This window comes from Amphibalanus amphitrite, unplaced genomic scaffold (assembly GCF_019059575.1).
Source record: "Amphibalanus amphitrite isolate SeventyFive unplaced genomic scaffold, NRLGWU_Aamphi_draft 000080F_arrow, whole genome shotgun sequence".
Classification (NCBI taxonomy): domain Eukaryota; kingdom Metazoa; phylum Arthropoda; class Thecostraca; order Balanomorpha; family Balanidae; genus Amphibalanus; species Amphibalanus amphitrite.
In genome coordinates, this window is record NW_024881576.1 from 648,774 (window position 1) to 676,110 (window position 27,337).

General features: G+C 53.2%; 1 protein-coding gene and 1 long non-coding RNA gene across 2 annotated transcripts in view; one reads left to right on the top strand and one right to left on the bottom strand.

Moving 5' to 3' along the window:
* LOC122379544 (peripheral-type benzodiazepine receptor-associated protein 1-like) overlaps positions 1-27,337 on the bottom strand; it is a 144,710-nt gene that overhangs the window by 16,061 nt on the left and 101,312 nt on the right. The window contains exons 8-25 of the mRNA XM_043361826.1: positions 23,507-23,611; positions 23,053-23,151; positions 20,878-20,967; positions 20,484-20,606; positions 19,851-20,012; positions 19,496-19,631; positions 19,209-19,313; positions 18,372-18,521; positions 15,985-16,278; positions 15,529-15,670; positions 14,989-15,299; positions 13,855-13,935; positions 12,793-12,936; positions 11,996-12,183; positions 11,510-11,753; positions 11,094-11,225; positions 10,606-10,614; positions 9,731-9,910 (exon numbers count right to left, since the gene is read on the bottom strand). Coding sequence (XP_043217761.1) covers positions 9,731-9,910; positions 10,606-10,614; positions 11,094-11,225; positions 11,510-11,753; positions 11,996-12,183; positions 12,793-12,936; positions 13,855-13,935; positions 14,989-15,299; positions 15,529-15,670; positions 15,985-16,278; positions 18,372-18,521; positions 19,209-19,313; positions 19,496-19,631; positions 19,851-20,012; positions 20,484-20,606; positions 20,878-20,967; positions 23,053-23,151; positions 23,507-23,611 — 2,695 coding nt within the window. The remainder of the gene's footprint in view (positions 1-9,730; positions 9,911-10,605; positions 10,615-11,093; positions 11,226-11,509; positions 11,754-11,995; positions 12,184-12,792; positions 12,937-13,854; positions 13,936-14,988; positions 15,300-15,528; positions 15,671-15,984; positions 16,279-18,371; positions 18,522-19,208; positions 19,314-19,495; positions 19,632-19,850; positions 20,013-20,483; positions 20,607-20,877; positions 20,968-23,052; positions 23,152-23,506; positions 23,612-27,337) is intronic.
* Positions 6,444-6,983, top strand: LOC122379546. The gene is made up of 2 exons (XR_006256194.1): positions 6,444-6,613; positions 6,763-6,983. It is a non-coding gene; the product is annotated as an uncharacterized LOC122379546 (long non-coding RNA).

A 27,337-nucleotide genomic window follows, 5' to 3' on the forward strand; every position in this document is an offset into this window, starting at 1 on the left:
ATCCAGAGGAAGATGAAGCTACAAGAAGCAAAGGATGCTCATGCAGCTGCCGAGCTGCGTGCACAGTTGGCAAGAGCAGCTGAAGATGACCTAGCGTGGGACCGAAGAAATGATTTCTGTGGTGAGACCAAGGTCTGTGAAGCCCAAGGGGCACCTAGTGAAGAAGCTGGTTCGACTCATCTCAGCCGAGCCATCCCACCAGCTGCACGAGCTGTCCAAGGGGCAGCCACTGTTGAAGCAGCCGGTCCGTCTCGTCCCAGCCACACCATCTCACCGGCCGTTGGAGCTCTCCAAGGGGTAGCCACTGTTGAAGTAGCCGGTCCGTCTCGTCCCAGCCACACCATCTCACCGGCCGTCGGAGCTGTCCAAGGGGTAGCCACTGTTGAAGTAGCCGGTCCGTCTCGTCCCAGCCACACCATCTCACCAGCCGTTGGAGCTGTCCAAGGGGTAGCCACTGTTGAAGAAGCCGGTTCGTCGCGTCCCAGCCACACCATCTCACCGGCCGTTGGAGCTGCCCAAGGGGCACTCGGCGCCGACACACCTGATTTGTTCTATTACAGTCATGTTCCCCCACCGGCTGTTGGAGCTGCCCGAGGGGCACCCACTACTGAACTAGCCGGTCAGTTTCGACCCACAGCCAGTGATGCAGTCGCCCAAGGGGCGCCCTGTGTTCCATCGCTGCTGCACAATAGTCTTCCGCGCTTGACTCTGCCGAAGTTCGGCGGCGAGCCGGCCGAGTGGCCGAAGTGGTGGGCTTCTTTTAAAGTTTTAGTACATGAACAGATCTCACTCTCCCCAACAGAAAAACTGATACACCTGCAAGCATCAGTGGTGGGTACTGCTAAGCTCACCATCAGTGGGATGATGTTTGATGGGGCCCTATATGAAGAGGCGGTGCATGCTCTGCAGGACAGGTTTGGCCGCCAGGAAGATGTCGTACACGCGTACCTGCAAGAGATCTTCTCCTGCCCTGCGCCCTCCCAACTAGATCCTGTTGGACTAGAGCGCCTGCACGCATCAGTCCACTGTGCTGTCATGATATTCAGGAGTCTCGGCTACGATGGGGATCTGAATAGTTTCGAGAACCTCAGACGAGTTGTTCAAAGGCTCCCATCTGAGATGAAACGTCTATGGGGAGAATATGTCTTGAACCTGGGAGAGAGGCCGACACTGGTGCACTTTGACGAATGGCTTCGCAGGCAGGTCAGGGTGGCCCTCAACTACGCTGCCGTGTCTCCACATCAGAATATGGCGACTGGCAAGAAGCCGGCAGGACAGCCTCAGCGGTGGAAGGGCGACGTGAAGCCGAGGCCCGTCCAAAGAAGTGCTCTGGCCACAGAGATTGATACATCAGGCACGACTTGTGTATGCTGCAAGGAGCAGCATGAGGTGACAACGTGTCCGATCTTCTTGAAGAAATCGGTTGATGAAAGAGCCCACTTCATCGCCAGTGCGAGGTGCTGTTTCTTCTGTCTGAAGGCTGGACATGGCGTTCGGCACTGTCGCTCGGCAAGGCCGTGCGGCATCGACAGCTGCAAGATGAGACATCATCAGGTGCTCCATGGCAGCAAGAGGGTCGACCTCAGGAACACTGGCCAGCGCGTGGTAGCAGCAGCATCAGTGAAGGCGGGCGCGACCACAACCCTGCTGCAGGTCGTACCAGTCACCGTCCTTGCCAGTGGTGGCAAGGAAAAGCAGGTCTGGGCTCTACTAGACCCTGGCTCTCAGACTTCACTGGTGTCCGAGGAGGTAATGACACAGCTGAATCTTCAAGGGGAGCCACAAACCCTCCGCCTGCAAAACGTGGAAGGATGCGGGCGCCTCCAGAACTCCGTGAAGATGAAACTGGAGCTCAAGGCGTCAGGTGGCGACGGATCAAGAATAGTGGTCCCTGAAGTTTTCTCCGTCAGGGACATCAACGTCACGGTTCCAGAGCTCCCTGACAAGAGGATCGAATGGAAGCACCTGCTGGACCTCGACCTTCCAGACTGCTCAGGGAAGAGGGTCGATCTTCTTCTCGGCGCCAACGTCCTTGAAGCGGTGCTTCAGCTGGAAGCGAGGACAGGGAAGGCGGGCCAACCGGTGGCCATCAGAACCGCCTTCGGGTGGACGCTGACGGGCACGGTGAAGGGATTCCTGCCAGAACGAACGCGCCAGGTGATGCTGATCAGGAAGATGGCTCCAGACGATCAACTGTCAGCAGCACTCCAGGAGTGGTGGAGCACGGAATCGTTTGGGAGCAGGTTTGAAGGCCAGGATGCCAAATCTCCCCAAGACGTCAGAGCCGTGAAGATCATGGAAGACACAACCAGGAGACTGGACAATCGCTACGAGACGGGACTCCTGTGGATGAGTGATGATGTGTGCCTACCTGATAACAAGATGATGGCGGCCAACCGGCTGTACTCCCTGGAGAAGACCCTGATGCGACAATCTGAGAAAGCGGAAGCTTATAAGAAGGTTGTCGAGGGTTACGTCGAGCGCGGATTCGCTCGCAAGCTAACCCCAGAAGAAGATCAAGAAGTGGTACCTGCCACATCATGGTGTAACGAACCCCCGGAAGCCAGGGAAGCTCAGAGTAGTGTTTGATGCGGCTGCCAAGTGTGGCAACACTTCTCTGAATGATGTGCTGCTCACGGGACCTGACCTTCTTAAGAATCTGCCCGGCATCCTCCTGAGGTTCAGAGAGGAACCCGTCGCTCTGACCGCTGATATCGAGTGTATGTACCACCAGGTCCAGATAACTCCGCAAGATCAACCAGCACTGAGGTTCCTCTGGAGAGATTTGGATGCAACGAAGCAACCAGAACCATACACCATGCAGGTCGCGATCTTCGGGGCCAGGAGCAGTCCCGCATCAGCAAACTTCGTCCTGCAGCAGACCGCTAAGGACTGCAGCAGTAGCACCCCGGCAGGGAGAGCAGCTAGAGAAGCGGCACTTACGAGCTTCTATATGGATGACTTCATCCACGCTACGAGAACCGAAGAAGAGGCAGCTGAGATGCAAACCGAGGTGACAGAACTTCTCAGAAGAGGGGGGTTCAGGCTGACAAAGTGGATGAGCAGCTCGCGGAAGGTCTTGGAACGGATCGAAGCCGCAGAGCGCGTTCAAGACATCGATGTCGCGGTTCAGAGTGTGCTAGGCTGCGCCTGGAACACCATCAACGACACCTTGGGAGTCAGAGCTGTTGACTCACGTGTACCGTCAACGAAGAGAGGAGTAGTGCAAGGAGTAGCTCGACTATTCGACCCTCTGGGGCTAGTCGCTCCGTTCTCTCTCCAGGCTAAAGTTCTCATTCAACGCCTCTGGGCGGGGAACTACGACTGGGACGATGAGCTCGAGGGGACGGAGCTGCAGAGGTGGTCTCAGTGGCTCTCGGAGTTACACTATCTGGAGCGGGTAACCGTCCCGCGATGCTTCGGAGGCGTGTCGGCAAGTGACGGCTGTCGGAGAGAGCTTCACATCTTCTGTGATGTTTCTCAGGATGCCTTCGGTGCTGCCGCGTACGTCGCTACGACGATGCCTGATGGTCGCCGCGTCTGCTCCTTGGCTATGGCGAAGACCAGGGTGGCACCCCTCAAGCAGATTTCAATTGTAAGGCTGGAGTTGCAAGCGGCTGTGCTGGGCGTCAGAGTAGCAAACGTGCTACGGACGGAGCTGTCGGTCAGGGTGGATAGGGTCCTATTCTGGACCGACAGCACAGTTGTTCTACAGTATGTGAAAAATGACAGCCGCCGCTTTCACACATTTGTCGCTAATAGGGTGGCAGAAATTCGAGAGTCTTCTTGCCCTGATCAGTGGCGACACGTGCCGTCGAGTCTGAACGCAGCTGACGTTGTTTCCAGGGGAGCTACGTTGTCTGACCTGTCATCAGATTCTCGCTGGAGCGCGGGTCCTGGGTTCCTGCTCCAGGAGGAGAACTGCTGGCCGGAACAGCCATCTCTCACGAGTACGGCTGTACTGAAAAACGACCCAGAAGTGAGGACGGAATCAGTCATGCTCACTGTGAAGCATGACTCTGATACTACGGTGCTTCCCGACGCTTCGAGATTCTCTTCGTGGACGAAGTACAGAAGAACCGTGGCATGGGTACTGAGGTTTGTGAAGAACTGTGCCCCAAAGTCCTGTCAGGAACGAGCAGACCGGAGACGCGCAGGACCTCTGTCAGCAGAGGAACTAAAGCAAGCAGAGACGAAGGTACTGAAAGACTGTCAAGCTAGATGCTTCGCTGAAGAACTGGCAGAGATCCAAGCTGGCAAAGAAGTGAAGACTGAAGGGAAACTGCGACAAGTGACACCTTTCCTGGATGGTGAGGGTGTGATGAGAGTCGGTGGGCGTATCGACAAAGCGCCCGTGGCCTATTCGACTCGCCACCCGGTGATCCTGCCATCGAGAGACGACATTACTCGCCTGGTAGTGACGCACTGCCATGTGAAGGTTCTTCACTCAGGACAAGAAAGAACGTTGACAGAAGTCAGGAAGACATATTGGATTCTGAAGGCCCGCTCGACAGTCCGGAGGATCCTACACGAGTGTACCGTGTGCAAAAGACGAAGAGCGATCGCGCAGGTCCCAAGAATGGCAGAGCTGCCGGCCAGCCGGTATGACACGTCCAGAGCCTTCAGCATGGTAGGAGTCGACTACTTCGGGCCAATGTTCGTGAAGAAGTACAGGAGGACCGAGAAGAGATACGGCGTCTTGTTCACCTGCTTCTCGACCCGCGCAGTACACCTGGAGGTAGCAAACGCTTTAGATACGGACAGTTTCGTCATGGCACTGAGGAGATTCATGGCAAGGAGAGGGAAGCCAGACTCAATGTACTCCGACAATGGGACGAACCTCGTCGGAGGTGAACGTGAGCTCCGTGAGTCTCTACATGAACTCGACCAAACTCGCATTACTGACGAACTGAGTCAGGAGAACATTAAGTGGACTTTCATGCCTCCCAGCGCCAGCCACATGGGCGGCGTATGGGAAAGGCTGGTGGGCAGCGTAAAGCGCGCGCTCAGAGTAACTATCGGATCTCAGTGTGTGACCGATGAAGTACTCCACACTGCTCTGCTCGAGGTGGAGTCAATGATCAATGGACGGCCGCTGACACACGTCAGTCCTGACAGTACGGATGTTGAGCCACTGACGCCAAATCACCTTCTGCTCGGGTGTGCCAGCGCCAACATGTCTCCTGGCATGTTTCAAGACAGAGAGATCAGCAGCAAACGACGTTGGCGTCAGTCACAAGTACTGGCAGAACATTTTTGGAAGAGATGGCGAAATGAATATGTACCAACACTAGCCAGTCGGCAGAAGTGGTTGCGCGAGAGAAGAAATCTCAAAGTTGAAGACGTCGTGCTGATGATTGAGGCAGACTCACCACGCGGGTTCTGGCCCCTGGCCCGAGTTACAAGAGTGTTCCCGGGCTCGGACGGAGTAGTTCGTACCGTGGAACTGATGGCAGCGGGGGGAGGCAAGTACCGGCGCCCGGTCAGCAAAGTGTGCCTCCTGGAGGAGGCTGAATAAGGTCAGAACTGTTCTGTGTCAGAACTGTGTTCAAGGATGGCTGTTATGTTGGTGACGACAGTGTTGTCCTATCACGTATATCCCAAGTATCCTATGTTTTCCTTTTGTTTCTTCCTAACAGATCCCTCCTGATGGCGGCTAGCTGCGGCGGAGGTGCTCGTCGGCTGAGGTGAGCTGGAGTCCTCCGAAGCTGCGTCCGGGGACGCTCATCGGCGGCGGCGAGCTGGTGCTCTCCGAGGCTGCGGCGAGCTGGTGCGCTCGTCAGCTGCGGCGAGCTGGTGCTCTCCGAGGCTGCGGCGAGCTGGTGCGCTCGTCGGCCGCGGCGAGCTGGTGCTCTCCGAGGCTGCGGCGAGCTGGTGCTCTCCGAGGCCGCAGCGGGCTGGTGTTCTCCGGAGCTGTGGCGGAGACGCTCGCCGGCTGCGGCGAGCTGGTGCGCTCGTCGGCTGCGGCGAGCTGGTACGCTCGTCGGCTGCGGCGAGCCGGTGCTCTCCGAGGCCGCGGCGAGCTGGTGTTCTTCGGAGCTGTGGCGGAGACGCTCGTCGGCTGTGGCGAGCTGGTGCTCTCCGAGGCTGCGGCGAGCTGGTGGTTCTCCGGAGCTGGTACTGCGGGAGCTCGCCTGCCGCACGGAGCTGGTGGCAGTGGGCGGCGGAGATGACTGCTGCTCTCCGGAGCTGTGACTTCGGCAGCGAAGCCGATACCATGCGAGGCGTGGTGTCTTCAGGATGAACGCTGTAGATGTGTGCGCGCGGCTGTGGCTGTTGAGTGGGCAACGTACCGAAGAGGTTTTGTGTTCAGGCTTCCGTTATCCCCGCTCAACGAGGTGTCATTACGACACCGGGGGGAGGATGTAGCGGACTGAGCCGGAGCGGGTTGGTCTGTGCCTTGCTCGACAGGTGGCGCTAGTTGTGGACACAGGTGGCGACGATGTCCCTACTGACCATTGGATGGTGGCGCCACCCTAAGCCAGTGGTGGCGCAGAAAGTCCAGTGCGCCGCCCATCGACGTGGCGTTTTTTTGGCTGTGTGGCGCCGGCGTGAGACGCATGGAGTTTGTGCGCCGCCGTTCGCCACAATGTGATTCGGTGGAAAAACTTTGGTATGTTCTTTCATTATTTTATATTATTTGCCGTTTCTATTGCATTGTTAATGTGATATGAGCCTGATATGATATTAGAGATATTTCGGCGATAGGTAGACCCATGTCTATCGGATAGAGAGTGAAAATGCGTTTCTGGCTGATTTCAGAAACCTACCTACATTCTACATTCTACGTTCTACGTTACTACACCGCTACTACTTCTATCTACGGCCCGCATTTCTTCGCTATGCCGCTGTCTTATTTGTCCGTTCCTACCACCAATTGTTCACCTAAACAACTTCGCCTTACCATATCGTTTTCGCCGTTGGCACGCTGCCAGATGACCCTTTTGCCATGAAAGCCTGAATATATTATTTATTTGTTTTTATTTGTAGTGTCTCAAAGCCCTAACCGTTTCCCACACTCGTGATGCTAAAACTGGTCGTAGCTGGGGCAACGGCCTGGCCTTCTCTGAACATCGCCAGTGAAGCTGCGAATAAAACGTTTAATTGTCTTATAAACATTGGATTAGTGGCAGATTCAACGCCGAAACATGTGTTGCCAATGTATATCGATGTACTGCTGAAAAGCATTATGCAATATGCATACAACTAATAAATAATATCAAAAGGTATGAGTTTAGCTTCCAGCTTCAAAGGTCTCATAGAATCCCATGGGCTGAAAGTTTGGCAACAGTCATCGCCCTGATGGCAACATAGTATTGGCAGCACAGCATGGCTTGAAAGATATTAGGCCGAGAAAATCGCCACCATTTTGGATAAATGAAGTCATCGGCTAACTTTAGCCGGGACTGAATATGTCAGTCTGAGCCGCCGTCGCCGTCGTCCTGCCGGCAGACAGGGACTCGATCTGCTCTCAATCGGCCCCGGTCTGCCCGCGCGGTGTCGGCGGCGTTTTTCCCTCGTCTGGCCCGGACAGCGGCGCCTGACGGTCTGCTGACCTTTATCAGGTCCGCCCTGACCCGTCACTGGCCCGCGGGGGTATCGGACCACCCATGTGGGTCGTAGCGCGCCGATGAGAAGCACTCGAGCCCGGCATATGGCAGGCGAGGTCGACCCGACGGGGTCGCCACTCCGATCGCAGGCGCTGTAAATATTGGCTCAGCGTGTCCAATCAGCCTTGCTGTGTGTTCCGCTTCGACAGCTGCCGGTTTTAGCCTCACGGAGGTGATGATAGACGTGGGATTAGAACGTGATCAGACAAAACATTGCGCATTACACAGCCCACAGTGCTGCTCGACTCGCGTCTATCCCCCATGAGACGCTCCCGCTGGGGTCCTTGTCCACCTTGAACCGCAACATGCCGCAAATTAGAGCACTTCACGGATAGGCTTTTTAGGATCCGGCCCGGCCCATATCCGGCAAGTCATATCCAGATCCGCCCATTATCCGCCTTTCTTTGAATATCAGAATCCGGCCCACCCATGGCCCGTATTGCAGCCAAACTTCCAAAAAATATCCGTAATAATCCGTTTCACCAATAACTGGTTTCACCCAAAACTGGACTAACAAATTCAATCTAAGGGACCAGACAGCCATACAAGTCTTGTAACAAGTGAGTGTCATAAAATGATGCCTATTACTTTAATCAAACCTCTGCTGCCGCTTAACACATTAGGCTAATTTTTAACTTCAATGTTGAATGTTAAAATTTTGATCCGTTTTGATCCGGGTTCAACCTTCAATTCCCAAATCCGGCCCGCCCATATCCGTTCTTTTTTTAACAAATTTAGAATCCAATCCTATCCGGTCCGCGGATTTATCCGTGGATAACGGATTTATCCGGCCCATGAAGTGCTCTACCGCAAATAGCTGTGTTCCCGGCGCCCTCGGCTGGTGCCGGGAGTGGCCAGCTGTTCCCATCCGATAGAGCCGCTGACAGCAGCGGTCGGCCAACTTTGGCGGTGGCTGAACACAGCGACCGCGAGCGACCGACCGGGCCGGCGCGGAATCGATCAGGCCTACCGAAATAGACACCGGGTCCCACCCGCCGTCCGCTCCGCGGCGCCCGGCCGGACGACAGGCTAATTTATTACCGCACATAATGGGTGATCCTGGCCGTGAACAGCTCAACTGATCAGCCATGCACGCGGCCCGTGGGATGACCTGTCTGGCACCATCGATCACACTCGCCACCTCACGGCCCGTTAGTGCTCAAAGAAGGCGGCAAAAATAGCTCGAGGTGTTTAAGTGCTGAACACCTTTAAACACAGTTTAAATTCTAATTGGATGCATAAGCAATCATTTGTAAACAAACAGATTCATTGAAGTGATTTAGGCATAAAGCGAATGCTTGCAAATTCGTTATACTTATGCCTACTTATGTTTTATTATATCAGCAAGCGTTCTTCGAGGCTCACGGTAAATAAGACTGATGAGAAACAATAGCCTCATAATATGATCTTTCCATAATAAATGTTAGCCATGAATCACTTTCAGCAAGTTTCCTAAGCTGAATTTTGCTCCCTAATTATCATGAATGACGAATGGGATGTAATACGTAAGTTGTATTACCTAATGTATCTAAGCATATAGCATAGCATAATCCAAGAGGGGATAGCGTCAGCTCATTTGTCGTAATTGCATTTGGCCCGTTGCTATTCTGTAGCGTTTCACGCTGAACTCTTGCAAATTAGCCCACCCCAGGGTCGCTTGTCACTACAACAAATGTAGCAGCCCGGTTTGCAGGACGGGTTAAGAAATGAATCCACTTAACTGCGATGAATGGGCTCTGCATAACGACCGGGGCTACTTTCATAACAAATAAATCAGTGGATAGACAAGTGAAGGCCGCTAAGACCATTTGGGGAGGCAGCCTGATGCCTGATGGCCGCTGCAACTATCCTGTCAAGACAGGTGAGGGTGACCCATTCTAGCGGGTCTGTTCAAGCTGACCTCCCAGAGACATCCAAGTGACCTCCCAGTGACCTCTCGCTGGCCTTCCGAGGATCTTTCGCTCATCTTACCGCGACTGACCTGGGAGATCCCCCAGTGATCTCTCGCTGACCTCCTGGTGGCCACTTAATGACCTCATAGTGACCTCGCAGTGACCTCCCGCTGACCTCTCGGTGACCTCCCGATGACCTCCCAGTGACATGTCCCGCCAGCCACTGACCTGTAGGTGAGCCGAGCTCGGTGACCTTCTTGCCGTCGGCGTAGACGGCGTAGCCGGTGACGGGCGCGCCGTTGCTGGTACCCGACGTGGAGTTGATGGTCACAGGAAGCCAGGTGACCAGCAGACTGCCCTCCTGCGGGCCCAGCTCGCACTGGACGTCCACCGGCGGGTCGGGCACCCCTGGAGGGGAAAAGGTGGGGTCAGATGGTCGAACGCCCCTGCATAACAATCGCAGCTGTTAGACATGTAAAATAAATGGCCATAATATATCAATTGAATTTTTCACAAAAGAACATCATTTGACATGTCCTGCCGAATAAAATATTGACCGCTAACTCTGTTTCACCTCTGAGTAGCATGATCGCTAATGTGGCATACAGATAAAAGATAGCATGGCTCCGATTTGCAAAATGGCGATACTAGCTCCCAGCTGCCCTGATGTGACTGGGTTGACCGGTGGCCGCCCTATAGCCCGATGGTTGGTGACCACGCCCTCTAGTGTTTGGTGTGTCAAGCGCCCGGCGGGCAGAACAAGGAACGACCACACCCCGCGGTGACCTCGATAGTCCAGTCCGATAAATGATAGTCGATTCCGATAAATGATACTCCGCGCCCCGATATTGCCAGCGGACGACCGGCAGCATAGAGAGTAGGACGGCGATACTGCAGCGAGTAGCAACACAGCGGCGGCCGGAGGGCCAAACGAGAGATGTGATGGGGAGCAGTGCTATTGGTGTCAAATATCAGCTGAGCAGCGCGTTGAAACTAAGCACAATGGGCTTCCAAGTTCCAACCAAGGAAAATAATTCATCAACAACATTGTAATTGAAATCTGTCTGGGAAAATCAAGGCACCAAACAGCCACTTGCACTCACCTTTCCAGCCTTGCCGCGTAAGGAAAATAACATCGAGTTAGACAAGACGTGGAAAACTGCGAAGAACATTGGCCACTGTCTACATCGTATAAGAACATTTGTTTTTAATGTTTTTGCTTCCTTTGTACGACTAAATCCGCCTACTTTCAACACGTGACAAGCATACGACTTGAGCTGGTTCATCAGATCAAGCCGCACAGCCCACTTCGCATGCTGTGTAATGCGGCACAGCATCAGTTCAGGCGTTTGATGCCAGTGCCATCTATCGACAGAGATCTCACTAAATGCTCGCGGGGAAGGGGCCGATGGAAGTCGTTTGAAAGATATTGGTGAGCGGACAAGCGTAATAGCATGACACTGCCGCTTATCCAAATCGCTGCCGTAAACGACATATGCATAACATATAAATACATCGAAATAATCAAAATGCGAGGCATATGGTGCACTGCCGTACACCTTTACCATGTTACTCTCCAGCTATTACTCACCTTTCGGCAGAGTGCGGAACTCGATGTGCGTGGCCAGCCGCTCCAGCTGCTTCGGCGTGCGACTGGCGAACTGAGGTGCCGTGATGTTCTTCACTTTCACACTCACACGATATGTCGTATTCGGAGATATGCCTGTCAAGAAGAATTGGCACCCGTCAGCACGAAACAATACGGAGTATGCTAAGCAATTCGCTTATAATAACTGATGTGTGATTGCAGATACTGGAAGCCCTCCATTCATCCCTTCGAACTAAATTTATTATAAAAACAATATTCTACATAATGTCGATTTCATCACAAAACAAAATTCACTCAATTTGACTCGGGTTATGAATAGTGTTGGATCTGCCGATGCCTCGAGACAACCCTCCCAGTCCACCAGCAGATCATACCGGGCCCGTTTCGCCGCCACTGACCTGTGATGGTGTGCCGGTAGACGCCCGGTTTGACGGTGCGCACCTCCACGCTGTTGACGCACACCGTGTGCTGGAAGTTGCTGTTGCTCGGCAGCCAGCTGATCACGGCCGACGTGGACGTGACGTTAGTGGCGCGCACGGCCGTCGGCGCCAGCGGCACGTCCTTGCCAATCAGCATGGTACACGCGGCGTCTCGCGAGGTGCGCCGGTTCGGCGTCACGGCGCGCACGCTGATACGGTGCGGCTGTAAGTGGGCGAGCGGGCCGGTCAGAGAATAAAACGCTATCGGTATCGACAAGCCAGCAGACTGACAAATAATTTAGAGATTAAGTTTTAATGAAATCAATATCATAGAGACTGATGACGAATAAGAACCTGCAGAACTGTGTCTGCCCTAATGGCAAACTAAAATCAGCTTGCCTCTCCCAAGACGTTTGACAGCCCCACCACCCCACTCAGAGGTCGCCCCTGACACGGTCCGCTCACCCGGCTCGAGTCGACTCCCTCGATGAGGGCACAGGTGCGCTCCGAGGCGCGCACACTCGTCCTCAGCAGGCCGTCCACGTACACGTGGTAGCAGTCGACGGTGCCCGGCGGCGCGTCGGGCGCGTTCCAGCCAATCACCACCGACTTGTTGAGCTGGCGCTCGAGCGTCAGCTGGCGCGGCGGCGGCACTAGTACCGAGAAGAACACGTCTGGTTGGTGGGAGGACGGCCGACGTCACACGTGGACGGGGAACGGCACAGGGTGCGCCAGGGAGGTGTCACGCGAACGGCGGGCGGCGGCACGAGGCACTACACGGGTGTACACATTGGAGAGCTAAACAGCCAGTGAACTGTGGAACGCAATACTACCAAAAATACAAGCGCATTAAAAAATACAGGATTTTTCAAAAGATTTGACCTGGATAACAATGCATTTTCTAGACAAAAATTCGCCTGTTAGGGGTCCGGAAACATAATGCTAAAAAGCGTTTCCAAATCTAGTCGAAATACCTGTGAACAGCACCACCCCTACGCCTCCGACCGTCGCAGATGATCATATGTTCATTATCCAACGCCCTGCCACCGCCCAGACTGTCCCGCCAGCTCCTAAGTCCTAACTCACCTGTGCCCTGACCCCCCCCCCCCCCCCCCCCACTGACCTATGCCCTGGCCCCAGGACTGAGACCACTGACTTGACCCCTGTCTGTCGTGGCTGACCTGTGCCCTGACGCCGCCCACTGGCCTATGCCCTGACCCCAGAACTGACCACTGACTTGTGCCCTGTCCCACTGTACTGACCTGTGCCCTGTCCGCCGGGGCCTCCGCCCATGTGCTCCTCCTCCTCGTCATCGCTGAGCAGCGAGCCCTCGTACCGGTACTGGGCCGGGTACTGCGCCGGCGGCCCGTACCCGTCCTGGACCGGCCGCCCCGCCGCGTACTCGTCTGCCGGTCGCCGGTGCCAGGTCAGAGCTGGTGCTACATCGGTGCAGGAGGACAAGGCATCCGTCACACGGGCGTAACGGAGGTCGGGTGTCACTGTGAAGTGGCAGAGTGGTGTGGTGAGGAAATACAACACATCGTGGCGCACACTGAGACGTCGTGCTGAGTTGAAAAAAGCGAAGAGCGTGTACAACAATGATAACAATAAAACTACCCTGATCTCTGCTATTAAGTCGCTTTTTTCGCGAGGCACAGAATCCATATAAGTTTGGGGCGGTGTGGGATGAATGAGGGGTGAATGGCGGCTAACAAACGCCTAAACCCGGTTCTTTGCACCAATCATCTGCATGGTGATTCGTGGAATTACAATCATATGATTATTATAAAGAAGGAATACGTGAACACGGCGCAAGCAGAAGCAAAAAGGGTTGAGAAAATCTCAGTATATGTGCAGTCTACTTGCAATGAAATTGGCAGGAGTCTTGTCGATATAAACAAAAAATGTGTTATGCTATAAATTAAACATATATCGTAATAAATATGAATAAACAAGATTAAAAAAAAAACGTGAAAAATACCGGGTGATGATAAAATAGATGCGTCCACCGTTTCAGAAACAGGCAGCACATCTTTACTAATTAACTACCCTATATGTAGAAGACGGGATGGAGGATTATAATAAGATTCTTAATTCATTCCCAATACAGCTGCAAAATAAATTCAGAAAAAATCGGTATACATAAACGAAAAACAACACTCAAATTTACAAGAAAATAAACTGGAGTGCGTTCATGCGTTATGCGGAGAGCATACAAGCATCTACAAGCACACAAATGCAGACTAGGCAGTGCCTGTGCATCAACAGATAATAGTTACTAGAGGAATAAAGGGAAAAAAGAGAGTTGTGCGCTGCCGACGTACTCGGTCTGTAGCCCTGCACGCGCCGCACCTCCGGCATTCGCCGCTGGATCCGAGCACCGTGCTTATTGAAGCGCAAGTGGGCTACGGAACAGCGCGGGCTCAGCCACAGAGACAGACAGACAGACAGACAACAACGGGACAGAGGGAGAGAGCTTCTGAAATCTGAGACACGAGTGAGCAGCAGAGAGAATGGAAGAGATTATAGAGGACGAAACTTGAAGGGAAAGAGAACGCGAAGGAAGAGCGAAAAAAGGGACACGAGAACAGAGGGAAGAGAAAGAGAGACAATGGGGAAAGAGCGCAGCGAGGAGAGGGGAACAGAGAGAACGGGGAGACAGCTGCATAGAAAGAGGTGTGAAAATTAGGATAGAAAATGAGAGAGCATTAGACTTATTAGACTTAGGTATGAGGCATCAAGAACAGGGGTCGGAAGCGTTTCAGTACCACTAAGCGGCTGAGGCGACAGCATAGATGGAAAAATAGGTCAATGAAGAATCGCCCGAAAATTAAGTTTGTTTTAGTATATGTCAAGCAATGCACAAAATGTTCAGCGAGCCAGATTAGAGTGTCAGTTTCGTAAACTTGGTTAAGCGGTACCATTAATTAAAGTACGATCCAAGCAATCACCAGATAACCAGATAGCTCAGCTAAAGGCACAACAGGACATACAAGCACAAACAAAAACACTTAACAGCAAGCCTAGCAGTACAAAGACGACAGACAATATTGACAAAACATTGTTTTGTCAGACCATGATCTTTTAGTACTGTGCGTATACTGTGAAGGGCGAACGGGTGGAAATGTGAAAAATAGGCATTTAAAACACCCTCGGCTCAAGCTGAGGGGAAACACAGTTCATAAAACAAATTGGTACAAATGGAAAGGACTTTGTTGTCTTATGAGATAGTCGACGATGAAATTACCATACAGCCAGGGATCAACGAACTCATACTAACTAAGACGTTATCAGCAAAAGCTGATGTTTTGTCTGTCTCAGTGTCCCCCCCCCCCCCCTGATATGCAGAGGGCGTTCCAAAAACACACACCGACAGATCAGCAAGCATGATCTAGACCGTAACATGTGTGTCTCGCAGCCCGCACCACCGGTCCCGGTCACCCCGTCACAGCACTGACCCATGTTGTTGAGGAGCGCCTCGTCGGCCGAGTTGAAGTCGAGGTCGTGCGGCACGCAGGTGGAGACGGAGGTGCGGTCGCAGTCGCGCAGGCCGGCCACCACCTGCCGGTGGAACTCGAGCAGGTCCTCGCCGACCAGTTTCTGGACGAAGTTGGAGGGCACCAGGCCGCGCCGGCCGTCCAGCGTCTCGCCGTCCAGGAAGCCGTCCTCGTCCACCTCGCCCCAGACGAGCACGTAGTCGCCGGCGTTCAGACGCAGCTCCGACTCGGGCGCCTCGTTCGGCGAGTGCTGGAACGGGTCGTACGAGTACCTGCAGGCAGGGGGCGGTGACGGTCACGGGACCTGTGCAGGTCGAAAGGTACGGTAAGGTGAGCGACCGAGACTGTGCGACGATCGACCGGGAATAAACTTGATAGGGAAGTGACACATTCGAGGTTGCAGCTATTCGATAGAAAGAAAGTTCGATATAACGTTACATCCAGATGCGTCTGACATTGCAATTTGCATTTACTTCTCGCAACACTGCACAATGCACTCGCCTGGCGATGAAGACCTGACACTTTCCCTTGCCGGGGATGTCTAGTACGTCCACCACGCCCGGCGCGTGCGTCGTGTTGAGGTGGTGCGCCATGTTGGCCGGCAGGAGGCCCGGTACGGTGCCGTTCATCAGCCCGGCCTTGTCTGAAATACATAGCGCATCGATAAGATATGTGCAGTAAGGTAAGACGTGATGTTATCGCCTCTGCGAACGCGTGGCCAACTGTCAATCATGCAAGAGGTCAGTTTGGTTCACATCATGAAAGGATCTGATAAAGTAAGAAAACACCGAATTAAGTATATGTTAAATGATTCGGAAAGGTCTTACTTTGAACTTCCCCGTCTGAAGTAAAGTGCGCAAGCAAAGGTTAATCACATTATTGTGGTACGGTTGCAAGTCCCTCTCTCAGTGCACACTGCATGTCCCCACTGAGGACGTCCCGAGTGTGTCTGCTCACCGTCCCGGTAGAGTCCCGCCGGGATGGCCTGCACGGTGGCCACCTGACCGGGCAGCGCCGCCGGCAGTGTGCCGGCCACGGGCACCACGCGCAGCGCCGGGTCCAGGCTGTAGCCGGGCGGCAGCAGGGCGCCGCCGGCCGCCGGGTAGCCGGCAGAGAACGGGTTGGTGGGCAGCAACTGGTCGGCGCCCAGCTGGGTCAGCCCGGCCGGCAGCGTCGGCAGCGCTGAGGTCAGGTACACTGGCTGCGGAACGGCCGCCGGCGCGCCGCTGCTCGCCAGAGAGGCCGCCAGCCCTGCGGTCAGAGCGGGTCAGTCAAACCGAATCAGTCACCACCCCGAGCGAATGGGGCACTGGTCGCCAGCCCTGCGGTCGGGGCAGGTCAGGCAAATAACATCAACCCTCCCTTGCGAAAGATATAAGCAGACTCGGTCAACCCTGCAGTCGGGGAGAGTCAGTCACCTCTGCACAACAGCGGGAGGAGATATGAGCCGCCAGCCCTGCCGCTATGTATGTAGGGGAAAATGGTCAAACAATACAATACAGCGGCTGCACAGCCGAAGGCGGGATGGTCGTCGGCATCCGAGGACAAACATGATTCACCACCAGCCCTGAGTTCAGATGAGAGCGGCACATACCCTGAGTTTCAACTGGGACTGCGGACTGACACGATGTTGGGCGGTAAGTTTTTGACGTGAGAGGCTCCACCTACGCCGGGTGGCCAGAACAGTCAGTGCGGGAGGGCGCTGTGAGCAGCCGGTGGCAGCCACTAAAGAGGATCATTTCAGGAGGGCCGCAGCGGCCAGTCACCTACCCACACTGACTTCTATGTAATGGTCACCCATCTCCCTTCAGCTGTCGCTGCCTAACCTGACATAAAAAGACCGATGGGACACGGGCGTAGCCTTCTAAACAAACTAACGAAAAAAAAATATTGTGACTAAACTGTCCGCTAAGTATTCTGACTACCGAGGGCCTCTTATAACACCAACTATTTGCTTCCTACGCTGACTATTGATATTCATGGAGACACAACTGTCTGCTTCGGAAACTACCCATCGAAGGAAACTGATGACATTAACTGTCAGCTACATACGCTATCAAGGACCAAAGGCGACACCGATTGTTAGCTACCTCTGTACTGGCTATCAAGGGCCGATGGAGAAACCATTTGTTTTTCTACTTGCGCTCACTATTGAGACACTGTCAGCTACCATAACTAAGGGAATTGGCGACACCAACTTCCGCTACCTTCACTGACCGCTGAGGCCAATTGAGACACCATCTGTCCGCTGCCACGCAATACGCTGCGACTATCCAGTGCTTCTGATAACATCAACTGCGGCTATCGAGGACGGTCACTATCGAGGGCCTCTAATAACACCAACTGTCGGCTACCTACGCTCACTATGAGGGCCAATGGAGACACCGACTGCGGCCCACCTGCCGAGCGAGTTAGACGCCGAGAGCGCGACGATCGGTGAGCCTTGCGGCCGGACACCGGCGCGCTACCCAGCTCCGGGGCAGAGACTGAGGAGTGGGTGTGGGTGTGGGTGTGGGTGTACGGGTGGGGGTGCGGGTGGTCGGGGTCCGGGTCCGGATGCGGCCGGGGCAGCTGCCGCCCGGAGCGGGCCGACCGCTCGCCGGTCGGCTGACCGGAGCGACGGGCGCCTGGCCGCCGCCTCCGGGGCCGGGTCGGCGGTACAGAGCAGAGACGGCCTGGGGAGGCACAGACGGAGCGCCGGAGGGGTCACACACTGACCTCACCTGACCCGGCCGTCGGCCAGCACACAGTCACGGCCAGCCCGCACACAATCAGACAGCAGCAGCCGCCGTGCACAGCACACGGGACAAAAGCCTCGCGGCCACAACTACAGATCAAGCCATTCCAGAAAATTGTCAGACCGATCGGCACACAAAAGCAGAGATGAGAAAAGATTTCAAATCCTTCAAAAATGCCAGAGAAGTGAAATACAATTGCATGCAAAAGCAGCATGCGTCACTCTTTCAAGGCATCATGTTCATGATGGTTATTCACGATTCAATGAACGTGTTCAATAAATTTAGCAGTGAATTAAAACTCATTTTACAATAGAATGCATGGAATGAATTCCATAAACGATTAACATTACATTTACCTCAGATTATTGCGAGACACAGATGCATCGTAGCTTTCAGCGATGCTTGTCAACACAACACCAAAGCACCAGCGGGTTTTCTGGTGCTTGACACTGACAACAATACATCGGCACGATCGGTAGGCCATACTCGCGCTCCGGACACTGAAGCACCACGGTGACTGGTGGCGCTGCACAGTTCAACTCGACACACCACGACCGGCGGCCGCTGCACGTGCCACTGACGCCACAGAACGACAGAGACGCTTACCTAGCGCCGACCGGGCCCTGTCTAACTCGGCCAAAAACTTGGTATCGCTCTCCATTTGTGCGCGGAATTTGTCCAGCTCGAGGCTGGCCGAGCTCGGTCCCGACACTGAGCGGGCCGGGAGTTGAATGTCTGTGACTCGCCGCGTCCAGACTGGAAGCCGGCGCCGACACCCGCTCAAATACAGGTTCACACATCACACCAGGCTACAAAGCAGCAATGCAAAGATGCGCAGGGAAGGCCAACTACAACAGCCTGATACTCGGTCGAATGAGAAGGCAGGCTCGAATATAAAAATTCAATGTTGTGATGAATGATTTTTAAAAGCAACGTCTATAACGTAGTAGAACCAACATGGGTGGAGCTTTGCTGTCATCTAATGCTCAAGCTTTAAAACGTCATAAGGGATTGTTTGTAGAAGCTTTTGAGAAGGATACATTGTAGAGGGTTCCATATCCTGGGCTAAACAGTTACAATTATTCGGCGGCAAATTATCAAAGGTTACAGCGGTTTCTACTCCAGCGAGAGTTACCACACGATGGGTGAGTAAGTGAGAAGCACACAAAGGGCGCATTTTTGCCGTCTGCTCAGCCGGGGCGGGACGGACTGGCCCTTGTGCTCGGTAATGGGCTCTGACGGCCGGCGGCGGGCCAGCTCTGTTCGTGTCAACACCGGTCAGTCGGGCAAACAGAGCGGACAGCGGCCCCGGCAGCCGACAGGGATCAGCTGCGGGCACAAACGACGCCGCGGCCCGCGGAGCAGGGGCCACGGGCGGGAGGCGAGGTCAGGGGTCACGGGGTGTTGGGAGGCGAGGTCAGGGGTCACAGCTGGGGGCCTTACATGGTGACTCGTCCACCTCCGGCAGGGCGTCCAGGCTGGCGGGCGTGATGGCCGTGCCCACCGGCGTGGAGCGGGCAGTGCTCTCCGTGGACAGCAGCATCGAGTCTGGCAATACACACACGTGACCACCGTCAGTGCCACGGTCAGGGCAAACGAATTAATTGGCAGACTTGAAACCACCGCTCTCTGGTGTAGTATTAACAGCAAAGTCTTACCTATGCGATATTTCCGAAGAGTACCGTACTATGAGTCAGATTCATGTTCCGTGACTTTTACGGTCAAGTTACCTGGAGTGATGGTTCCGTCTGGGCTTCCGTCCTGAGAGTTTTTGTATTTGTTCTGCTTTTTGAGCGATGACATTTCCAGCATGAGTTCTTCATGGCGCAGACTCTGAACCTCCGCCTTTTTCTCCAGCTCCCGGATCTGAGGACAAGCGCAAATATTTCAACTCAGGCAGCGGCTCCCATTAGTCTGCTAATACATTCCCGAGCAATTATACATTCCCGAGCAACTTATTTATCACTCGTACCTTACGGCCAAATGCAAACATAGTTCGACACGAGCGATGACTCGGTGCTGCCGCAGCTGTTAACGCACTTAACACCATTCATCCATCACGGGTCGGGGGTTCGGCAGACATACCTTGCTCTCCAGCGTCTGAATGGTGTCTAGCGAGGCCTGCTTCTCGCTCTCGGACGCCTTGGTGAGCGTGGCGATCTCCTCCTGCTTCTGCCGCAGCTGCTGCTGAGCCTCCTGGTGCTGCTTTTCAAGCTCCTTCTTGCGCTCAGCAGCATCGCGCATTTGCTGCAGCGATAGGTAAATGCGCGCGTTTAGAGGGCAAATCGGAGCGAATGGCAAACATGTTCGAGAGGTGAAACATACAAGCGTTTTAATGATTTCAATGTGCGTTAACGGTGTTTGGCGCTGTGCGTTCTTTTTTAATATTGGAGATAAAAACACCGAACGACGTTGTGTTCTTCGCTTATCACACTGTAAATGACTCAAAAATTTAAATGCATTTAATTGATATTGGTATGCAAACATATGACATTTTTAGAAGAAAAAACCTTACTGAGGACAATATCAAAAAGTGTAGCAAATCTTATGCATTCGTTGAAACGTATTTGATGGCGACTGGTGCCTATGGTTGCTTTATAGCAAGGCACTTACGGCCTAGGTATTCCTCGTAAACACATTGTATTGTGATAGCTTTCAGAAGCGTTCAGTCCTGAGAGGTATTGCGTACAACTCTGAATAGCGCGGCATCGAGCTTACCCTTAGTACGGACTCCAGGGTTGAAACTTTTTCCTTCAGGGTTTCTACCTCAAACTTGGCCGACTCATATTCTGTTCCGACGCTGTTGAGACTCTCTTTGAGCGATGCACATTGTAAGCTTATCTGTAGGCAAATATTATCATCGTAACCAACCCGCGCAACGGATGGGCGCACATTGACGGGGGATGGACACGCCTGCGGTTTCATGCACAGAGGCACAGCATCGGGCAAGGCCACCTCTAAAATGGTTTGAATGCTGCAAAAGTCATTGGGCAATAAGGCTTGCAAATGCATGCTATAAATACAGTTTGCCTTGCTATCATGCTAGCAGCTTCTTTGGCCATTCGGTTCATTCAAACACGGCCCACAAAGTTGGTCTCTCAATGATACTTACACTATCTAGTTCATGAATTTGTCGCTGAAGATCGCTATTTTGTATTGTCAATTCGGTGTTTTTCTCAATCACTCTTGTTAGCTGCTTTTCCTGAAATAAGAGGGATGACAATAACAACTGATCCATGTCTATGAACCATGCCAGGAACCTATTTGATTGAGCCACAGCCTTCTCTATTTATAAAGTCTGTGATTGAGCTTTTCGTCGAAAGAAATAACAACATCTGGACATTCACCACATTGAAGTTTGATTACGTACGCAGAAGAAACAGTCAATTATACACAATGGGCCAATGGCGGATCTAGAAAGGCGGTCTTGGCGCTGCGGGGGGGGGGGGCACACTCCCTTAAGTTTTCTCTCCAAGTTCCAAAAACTCATTGGAGTTTGATTCCTGACACACTGCTGTACAATTTGAAACAAACTTTTCCTCATAAAGTTGTTCAGTTAACCCGCGAGTTGCTGGGGGGGAAACTTTTTTCGCCGGGCCATAGCATAAAAACGGCGCGCCGCAGGCGCGCCAAATTTTGGGTACCTGTAGGGAATTGATTGAAGTTTATTGTGACAAAGTTTCAAAAAAATCGGTCGGAAAATTTTTGAGATATCGAGGTTTTAGTAACGTCATGATTTCTGAGTTTTCGACCAAAAACGGCATATGTTCAAAAAATCATATAAAATCACAGAATAGACATACAGACATGCCGTAAACGCCATTAGACTGCCAATACCATGATCAATCAAATGGTTATCTTCGATTATTGATTATCGTTCCGCATTTTCCATAATCTTGAACTGAATCTTGGCAATTTTTCGTGACTTCTTCACGACCATGATACATGCGTTTCTTAAATTGAACTTTTTGAGCCAAACACGTACAGATATGATAAAATTAATGTCACCATCGTGTTCTACGCCTCAAATTACCTATAAAACATGTGTCACAGGCCGCGAATATCAGTTTTGATTTTCGGGTATATGTGCCTGCCCGGTTGACCTGACCTTGACCCTGACCTATGCTTGACTGACCCCTACATGAAGCTGACACTCTTGTAGGCCTTATATGATGGATTGTGCACCGTTTTGACAGAGTTTATGACGAGAGGTGCCCATTGGGAAGTCCTGAAGTCCATGCTACTGAAAGCCCGATTTCAGGTGTTTGACCTGACCTTGACCCGACCTGTGACCTCAAAATTCAACTTTTAAGTACTCATCTGAAGCGTCTCGTCGCGCTCTTTCGTTTGCCGCATCGTGCGTTTCGCTGCGCCTATTGGTTCTCGAGTTATCGGCTGGGGGCGTTTAACGCCCCCCCCCCCCCCAGCAAACGGTGGGTGGCGAAATACCCCAGCAACTGCCGGGTTAACGTTTTACTGTCGAAAAAGTGCAGTTTTTTGTCGATTTCGAGCGATCGGTGCTCCCCCTCCCCAAGATCCGCTAGGGTTTATATGTTTTATCAACGCATAGCCAATGATCGAGCAACCCATTGCGCGTAGGTATAACAAAGAAGACCCGAGGCAAATTGCGGAGTCACCGTCTTTTGGGTTAGCGATTGTTCTATATTGAAGTCGCTAAGTATTGCGGAACAGTATCAGGTTAGACGCTCTTCGGCGTTGTAGTCACTCAGTAAGACCAAAGCAAGGCGACCAAGGTCCCGGGCCCATTCACCCGTGCGTTGCAGTCTCCGTGTCCAGCGGCACAGTCTACCAGCGCAGTGGTGCCTCGGCTGTTACCATGGCAACGACTTGAGATTCGTCCCTCGTCCCCTTGAGGCCATTCGCGACTTCGTTGGAGGCGAGAACGCTCAGTTTCATATGGTGATGCGATATTACAAATTTAGTGGCGTTGCGATAGCCGAAACCGCACAATTTATCAGCCCTTATGTCAACGCGAGTGTGCAATAACTTAGTTCTAGAACAGAGCGGGGAGCTGTGGGAGAGGAGAGGAGAGGAGAGGAGAGGAGAGGAGAGGAGAGGAGAGGAGAGGAGAGGAGAGGAGAGGAGAGGAGAGGAAAGAGATGAGAGGGGAAGGGACGGAATGAGACGAGAAGATAAATATAAAATGGGTGCAATCCGTGCAAATGTTGCTAGCACGCCTATTATAATTGGACACTCCCGTTAGATAGTATCTTGTTTGTGAAGCTCTACACTTTGCAGGACTGATAAAGTGCAAGTAAGGGCTCACCAGGTCATCGCATAATTCATTCTTGATGTGCAAACTTTCTGCCAGCTGCTCACATTCCTCGATTTTCTCCTCGAACTGTGTTTGAATCTCCTTGTGATCCTGAAAGAAGAAACAAATACATACCTTGCATTTAGTCTAGATAAAGCTAAAAATGTAATTCCACTTTGGGTTGGCAACCTAATTTTGTCTGAGAATATCGGGGCTCAGTGCTTGCAGCTTACAGCTACCCTTCGGCGTAAAAGGACATTTTGAATTATTACCGTCATTATAAAGTAGCACATACATGCCGTATGTAGCCTTGATCTTGGGAAACTCGTAGCCAGAAGTTTCATTCTACTTGGATAAGCCCCTTGTTTGTGTATCGGGCATTATCGAAAAACAGTGACTTATTTTAGCCGTGACCAGTTGCCGCAATTCAAGAATGCCGTGATATTACGAATTTGTCTCCGCTCACCTGGACTAGTTTGTTGAGCTCGTTCAGCTGCGCGGAGAGGGTGATGTTCTGCTCTTCGAGAGCCTGGAATCTGTCGACGTCAGAGGCTCGCTGGTTGCGCTGCTCCTGAAACAAAACAAAAAATAGTTAGAGAATATCACCGGAACGGAGCGCTGAGTTTAAAAGGATCACAAAGCACATCGATTTAAAAAGTGCAAGTGAAGCTGATAACTCATGACTGAAAAATGAAGCTATTGGCTAACACATGTTTGAAGACTGAAGCAGAAATCCCGCACACACTCGGACACAATCCTTCTGAAGCGACGCAGATCAAGTACGAGGATTGATATTTGGTTTGAGCTTCCGAAAGACTGCGCAGGCAGTAACAAAAGCTATATCATTGGGAAATTTACCAGAGAGCCATGCAACAATCGCGGTAAGCATCGCGACATTGCCGAGCAGGCTGCGGCTGCGCGCCGGTGACCTGCGGCAGGTACCGGCCGGTACCAGCCAATACCTGTGGCAGGTACGGGCTGACAGGTAAGGCGAGAGCAGCAGAGGAGGAACCAGAAGGGTTGGGTGGCCCTAACGCTGGCCTTCACGCAGCAAGCTGAGGAGAGGCTGGCCCAGACAGGGGGCGGGAGGGCTGACAGCTGACTGGTCCAGACGGGAGCCGAGGGGAGGGTGACCCAGACTGGGGTACGGCGCTGGGGGAGGGGGCTGAGGGAGGCGGACCCAGACGGCGCTGATATTCGGCGACTTGTTTGCCGCAGCTCAACCGCAGAGGGGTCACTGAAGACGGCCGGGACGGCATAAAAACTGTTCTGGCTGGCCATGGCCAGCCGTTCGAAGCTACGGTATTGGTTAAATATCTAAATGTAAGTGTAAATACGAATAATGAGCTAAGTTAAAAATACAATTACCAGCTCCTGCGGGTACCACGCCGTCGTTTAACCCTATTCCTGGCGGGCTCCGCCGGGACAAGAAACTGGCGGGGGGGCCGATTCGGCCCCCCCCCCTTCAGATCTCAAAAACTACACATCGCAGCGACAAACGGTAAACGGCATCGGATACGCACGGTCAAGATCTACAATTTTTACTAAGGTCATTTTCAGATCAGGTCAAAGATGACGTCACAGGGGTCGAAAAAGTCAAAATGGCGGCGCTAGATATGGAGAGTTTTTCTCGAATAACTTTCGAATTAGTCAAGATAGGAACAAACTAAGGGCATCATCGTGATCCTCTCGTCAATCCGCATCGAATGATATATATGTTGACCTCGAAAGGTCAAGGTCAAAGGTTGACCTCAGGTCACGTGACCTCGAGGTCATCATGTATATCATTCGATGCGTCTTGACGAGCTGAACACAATGAGACCATCCACGCGTCTGTATCTTGTTCCTGTACGGAGTTATTGGCCAAAAACCTTTGGTGACCTTTGATGACGTCACATGACCTCACAGCTGCCCAACAGCAAAACAGACCTCAAGGTAGTGAAGGTTGATCGTATATGAAGTCATGTATGGTATATGGGGCCATTCCGACCCGTTTTAGTGGTAAAAACAGGGAGTTGATTTTTCCCCCATTGACTTATAATGGGGAGGTCGCGAAACTGACCTGACCTTAGGTCACCGATATCAAAATTCCGAGATATACAAATTGCACATACTGGTACCCTAACTAAAGCCTGAAGAGAAGAAATTGATCGGTCAAAAACTCTAGCTCTGGCGTGATTGCAAACTTTTCTGAGGTAGGGTCACCAAACCGCCTCTGGTGACCTGACCTGAGGTCAGATCAACTCAAAATTTTCAGACATGTTGCGTAGAAGCCTTTTAGGAAAAGTCAGAATATTTGAGCTTCCTAGCTCAACGCGTTTGGGAGAAATAACCAAAAAACCTCAGGGGGGCTCCTGAGGCCCCCCGCCAGGAATAGGGTTAAACCCATAGTGGCATTGAGCGCCACTGAAAATTCGCTGTTGTGTACAGAACTAGCACGCAGGAAATTAGTCACGGTGGGGGCGGCCGGCCGGACATTCCAGGAGTGTGGCCCTGCAGCACGGGCTCACTTCCTTCCTTCCTGACACTGCGTGCTCGACAGCGGGAGGGTGCGGTGGACACGTCCCTTGTAGTTCCCTTGGTAGCTGGATCTGCGGTCGTCCGTCCCACCAAGCTGGCGGCTGACATGGTATTCCGCCCGGCCCACCCAGGGCGACTGCGGTCGGTAAGCGGGCAGTCCTACCCAACCAGTCCGTAACACCCAACGTCGTCCGTCCCACCCGCGGCGCCACCCCACCCAACGGCGGCTAACCATCATAGTCCGCCCCACCGCGGCGGCAGGCCAGCGGGCCGCCCCGTGAGCCAGCGCTCCGTCATCGATACCGGTGACATGGCCGCCCCCTCCGCGTCCCCGCCCCCTGCTGCGGCGGCGCGCTCGTGCCGGCCGATTAGCCGAGGGGGAGACGGTGGCCAATTAGAGAGACAGACGGTCATCCGCCGGCACCGTGACGTCATCAGCGCCCCCCCCCCGCCCACCGCGCCCACAGACACCGGCCACATTGATCCCGAGAGAAGGGAGATGACCCGGGATAACACCACAGGCGGGCGGCTGACCCGAGTTAGTACTGAGGGGAGGGACGGCCTCGGGTGCTGGTAATAAGGGGATTCCAGGAGTACAAACCCAGCGCGGGCTCACGTTCCTCAGCTATCGCCAAAGATGAAAGAATGACCTAAGATGACTGCAAACAAGTGTAACCAATTGTGATCGACCACGGCAAAGAAAAGGCAAGAAAAAACATAAAAATCCAGTTTTCTAATAATTTCGTTTTCACTTTTGGGGGCAGCATTGAGATAAAACATCAAAAACCCAAATAAATGACGCTTTGCCAGCATACCATTTTCTAAAAAGTCCACCGGAGCTCGTCTACAGAGTAATCCCTGTTCAACAAAAGTTTCCACGTGACCACGCTGACCAAGTTTCTGGACATAGATCCGGGAAGGCATTTGTGCCAGCTCATGGTGCCAGGCTTTGTGAAGACTGGCTGCACACAGCTGTACATTGACACCACTTGACCGAGCCATTGGCACTGACATCTTGACAGTTGACTCGTGCGATTTTACTGCTTAATCGAAGCAGCACTGCAGCTCTTGGCCGCCCACAAATGAGGGCAGAGTAGGCGATAGCTGGGCGGAGGCGGCCTTCTAATAACGGCCGAATATGAGCAATAGCGGCGCCACGAGCCGCCTCATAACGGCGACCGCGCGCGGCTGTTTGTGCGTGTGCCGGCGACTGCAGGTGACGGTCGATTGCCGGCGCGGCACGATCAATTTTGCGGTGCCGCTCTGCAGGCTGGACGGCCGAGAGTGGTGGAGGGACTGACGAGTGTTGAAACAGTTGGAAACTGGTACTCCGTAAATGCAAGCTAGATCGTTTCCTGACAGCCCAATACGACGCTGAATCAGTAGCCTCTTGGCATGAAGAAGTAGTCCAAGAATACCAGGCGTAGGCAAATAAGCCAAATGATCAGAGATTGCGCAGCTTCTCGACCACTTCTCCGAATCACGTCGCGCTCTCCGATGGCCCAGCTCAGCTCTGACGGCCAGCTGACCGTCCGGCGCGCTGTCGGTCGTCACAGGACGGCGCCGCTGGTGCCGTGCCGTCGGCGCTCAACCATTACCGTCTTCGTCAGCGTCGATCGGCCGCCGGGCCGCCGACGATCCGGGCCGGCCGGCCGGTCGGTCAGCCGCGACCGGCCGGCGGCCACGGAGCCGGCCCGGAGGCGTGTCGCGCCCGGTCAGAGACTGAGTGGCGGACTGAGGTGACTGGGAGCACCGCGGTCACCGGGAGCAGCACACC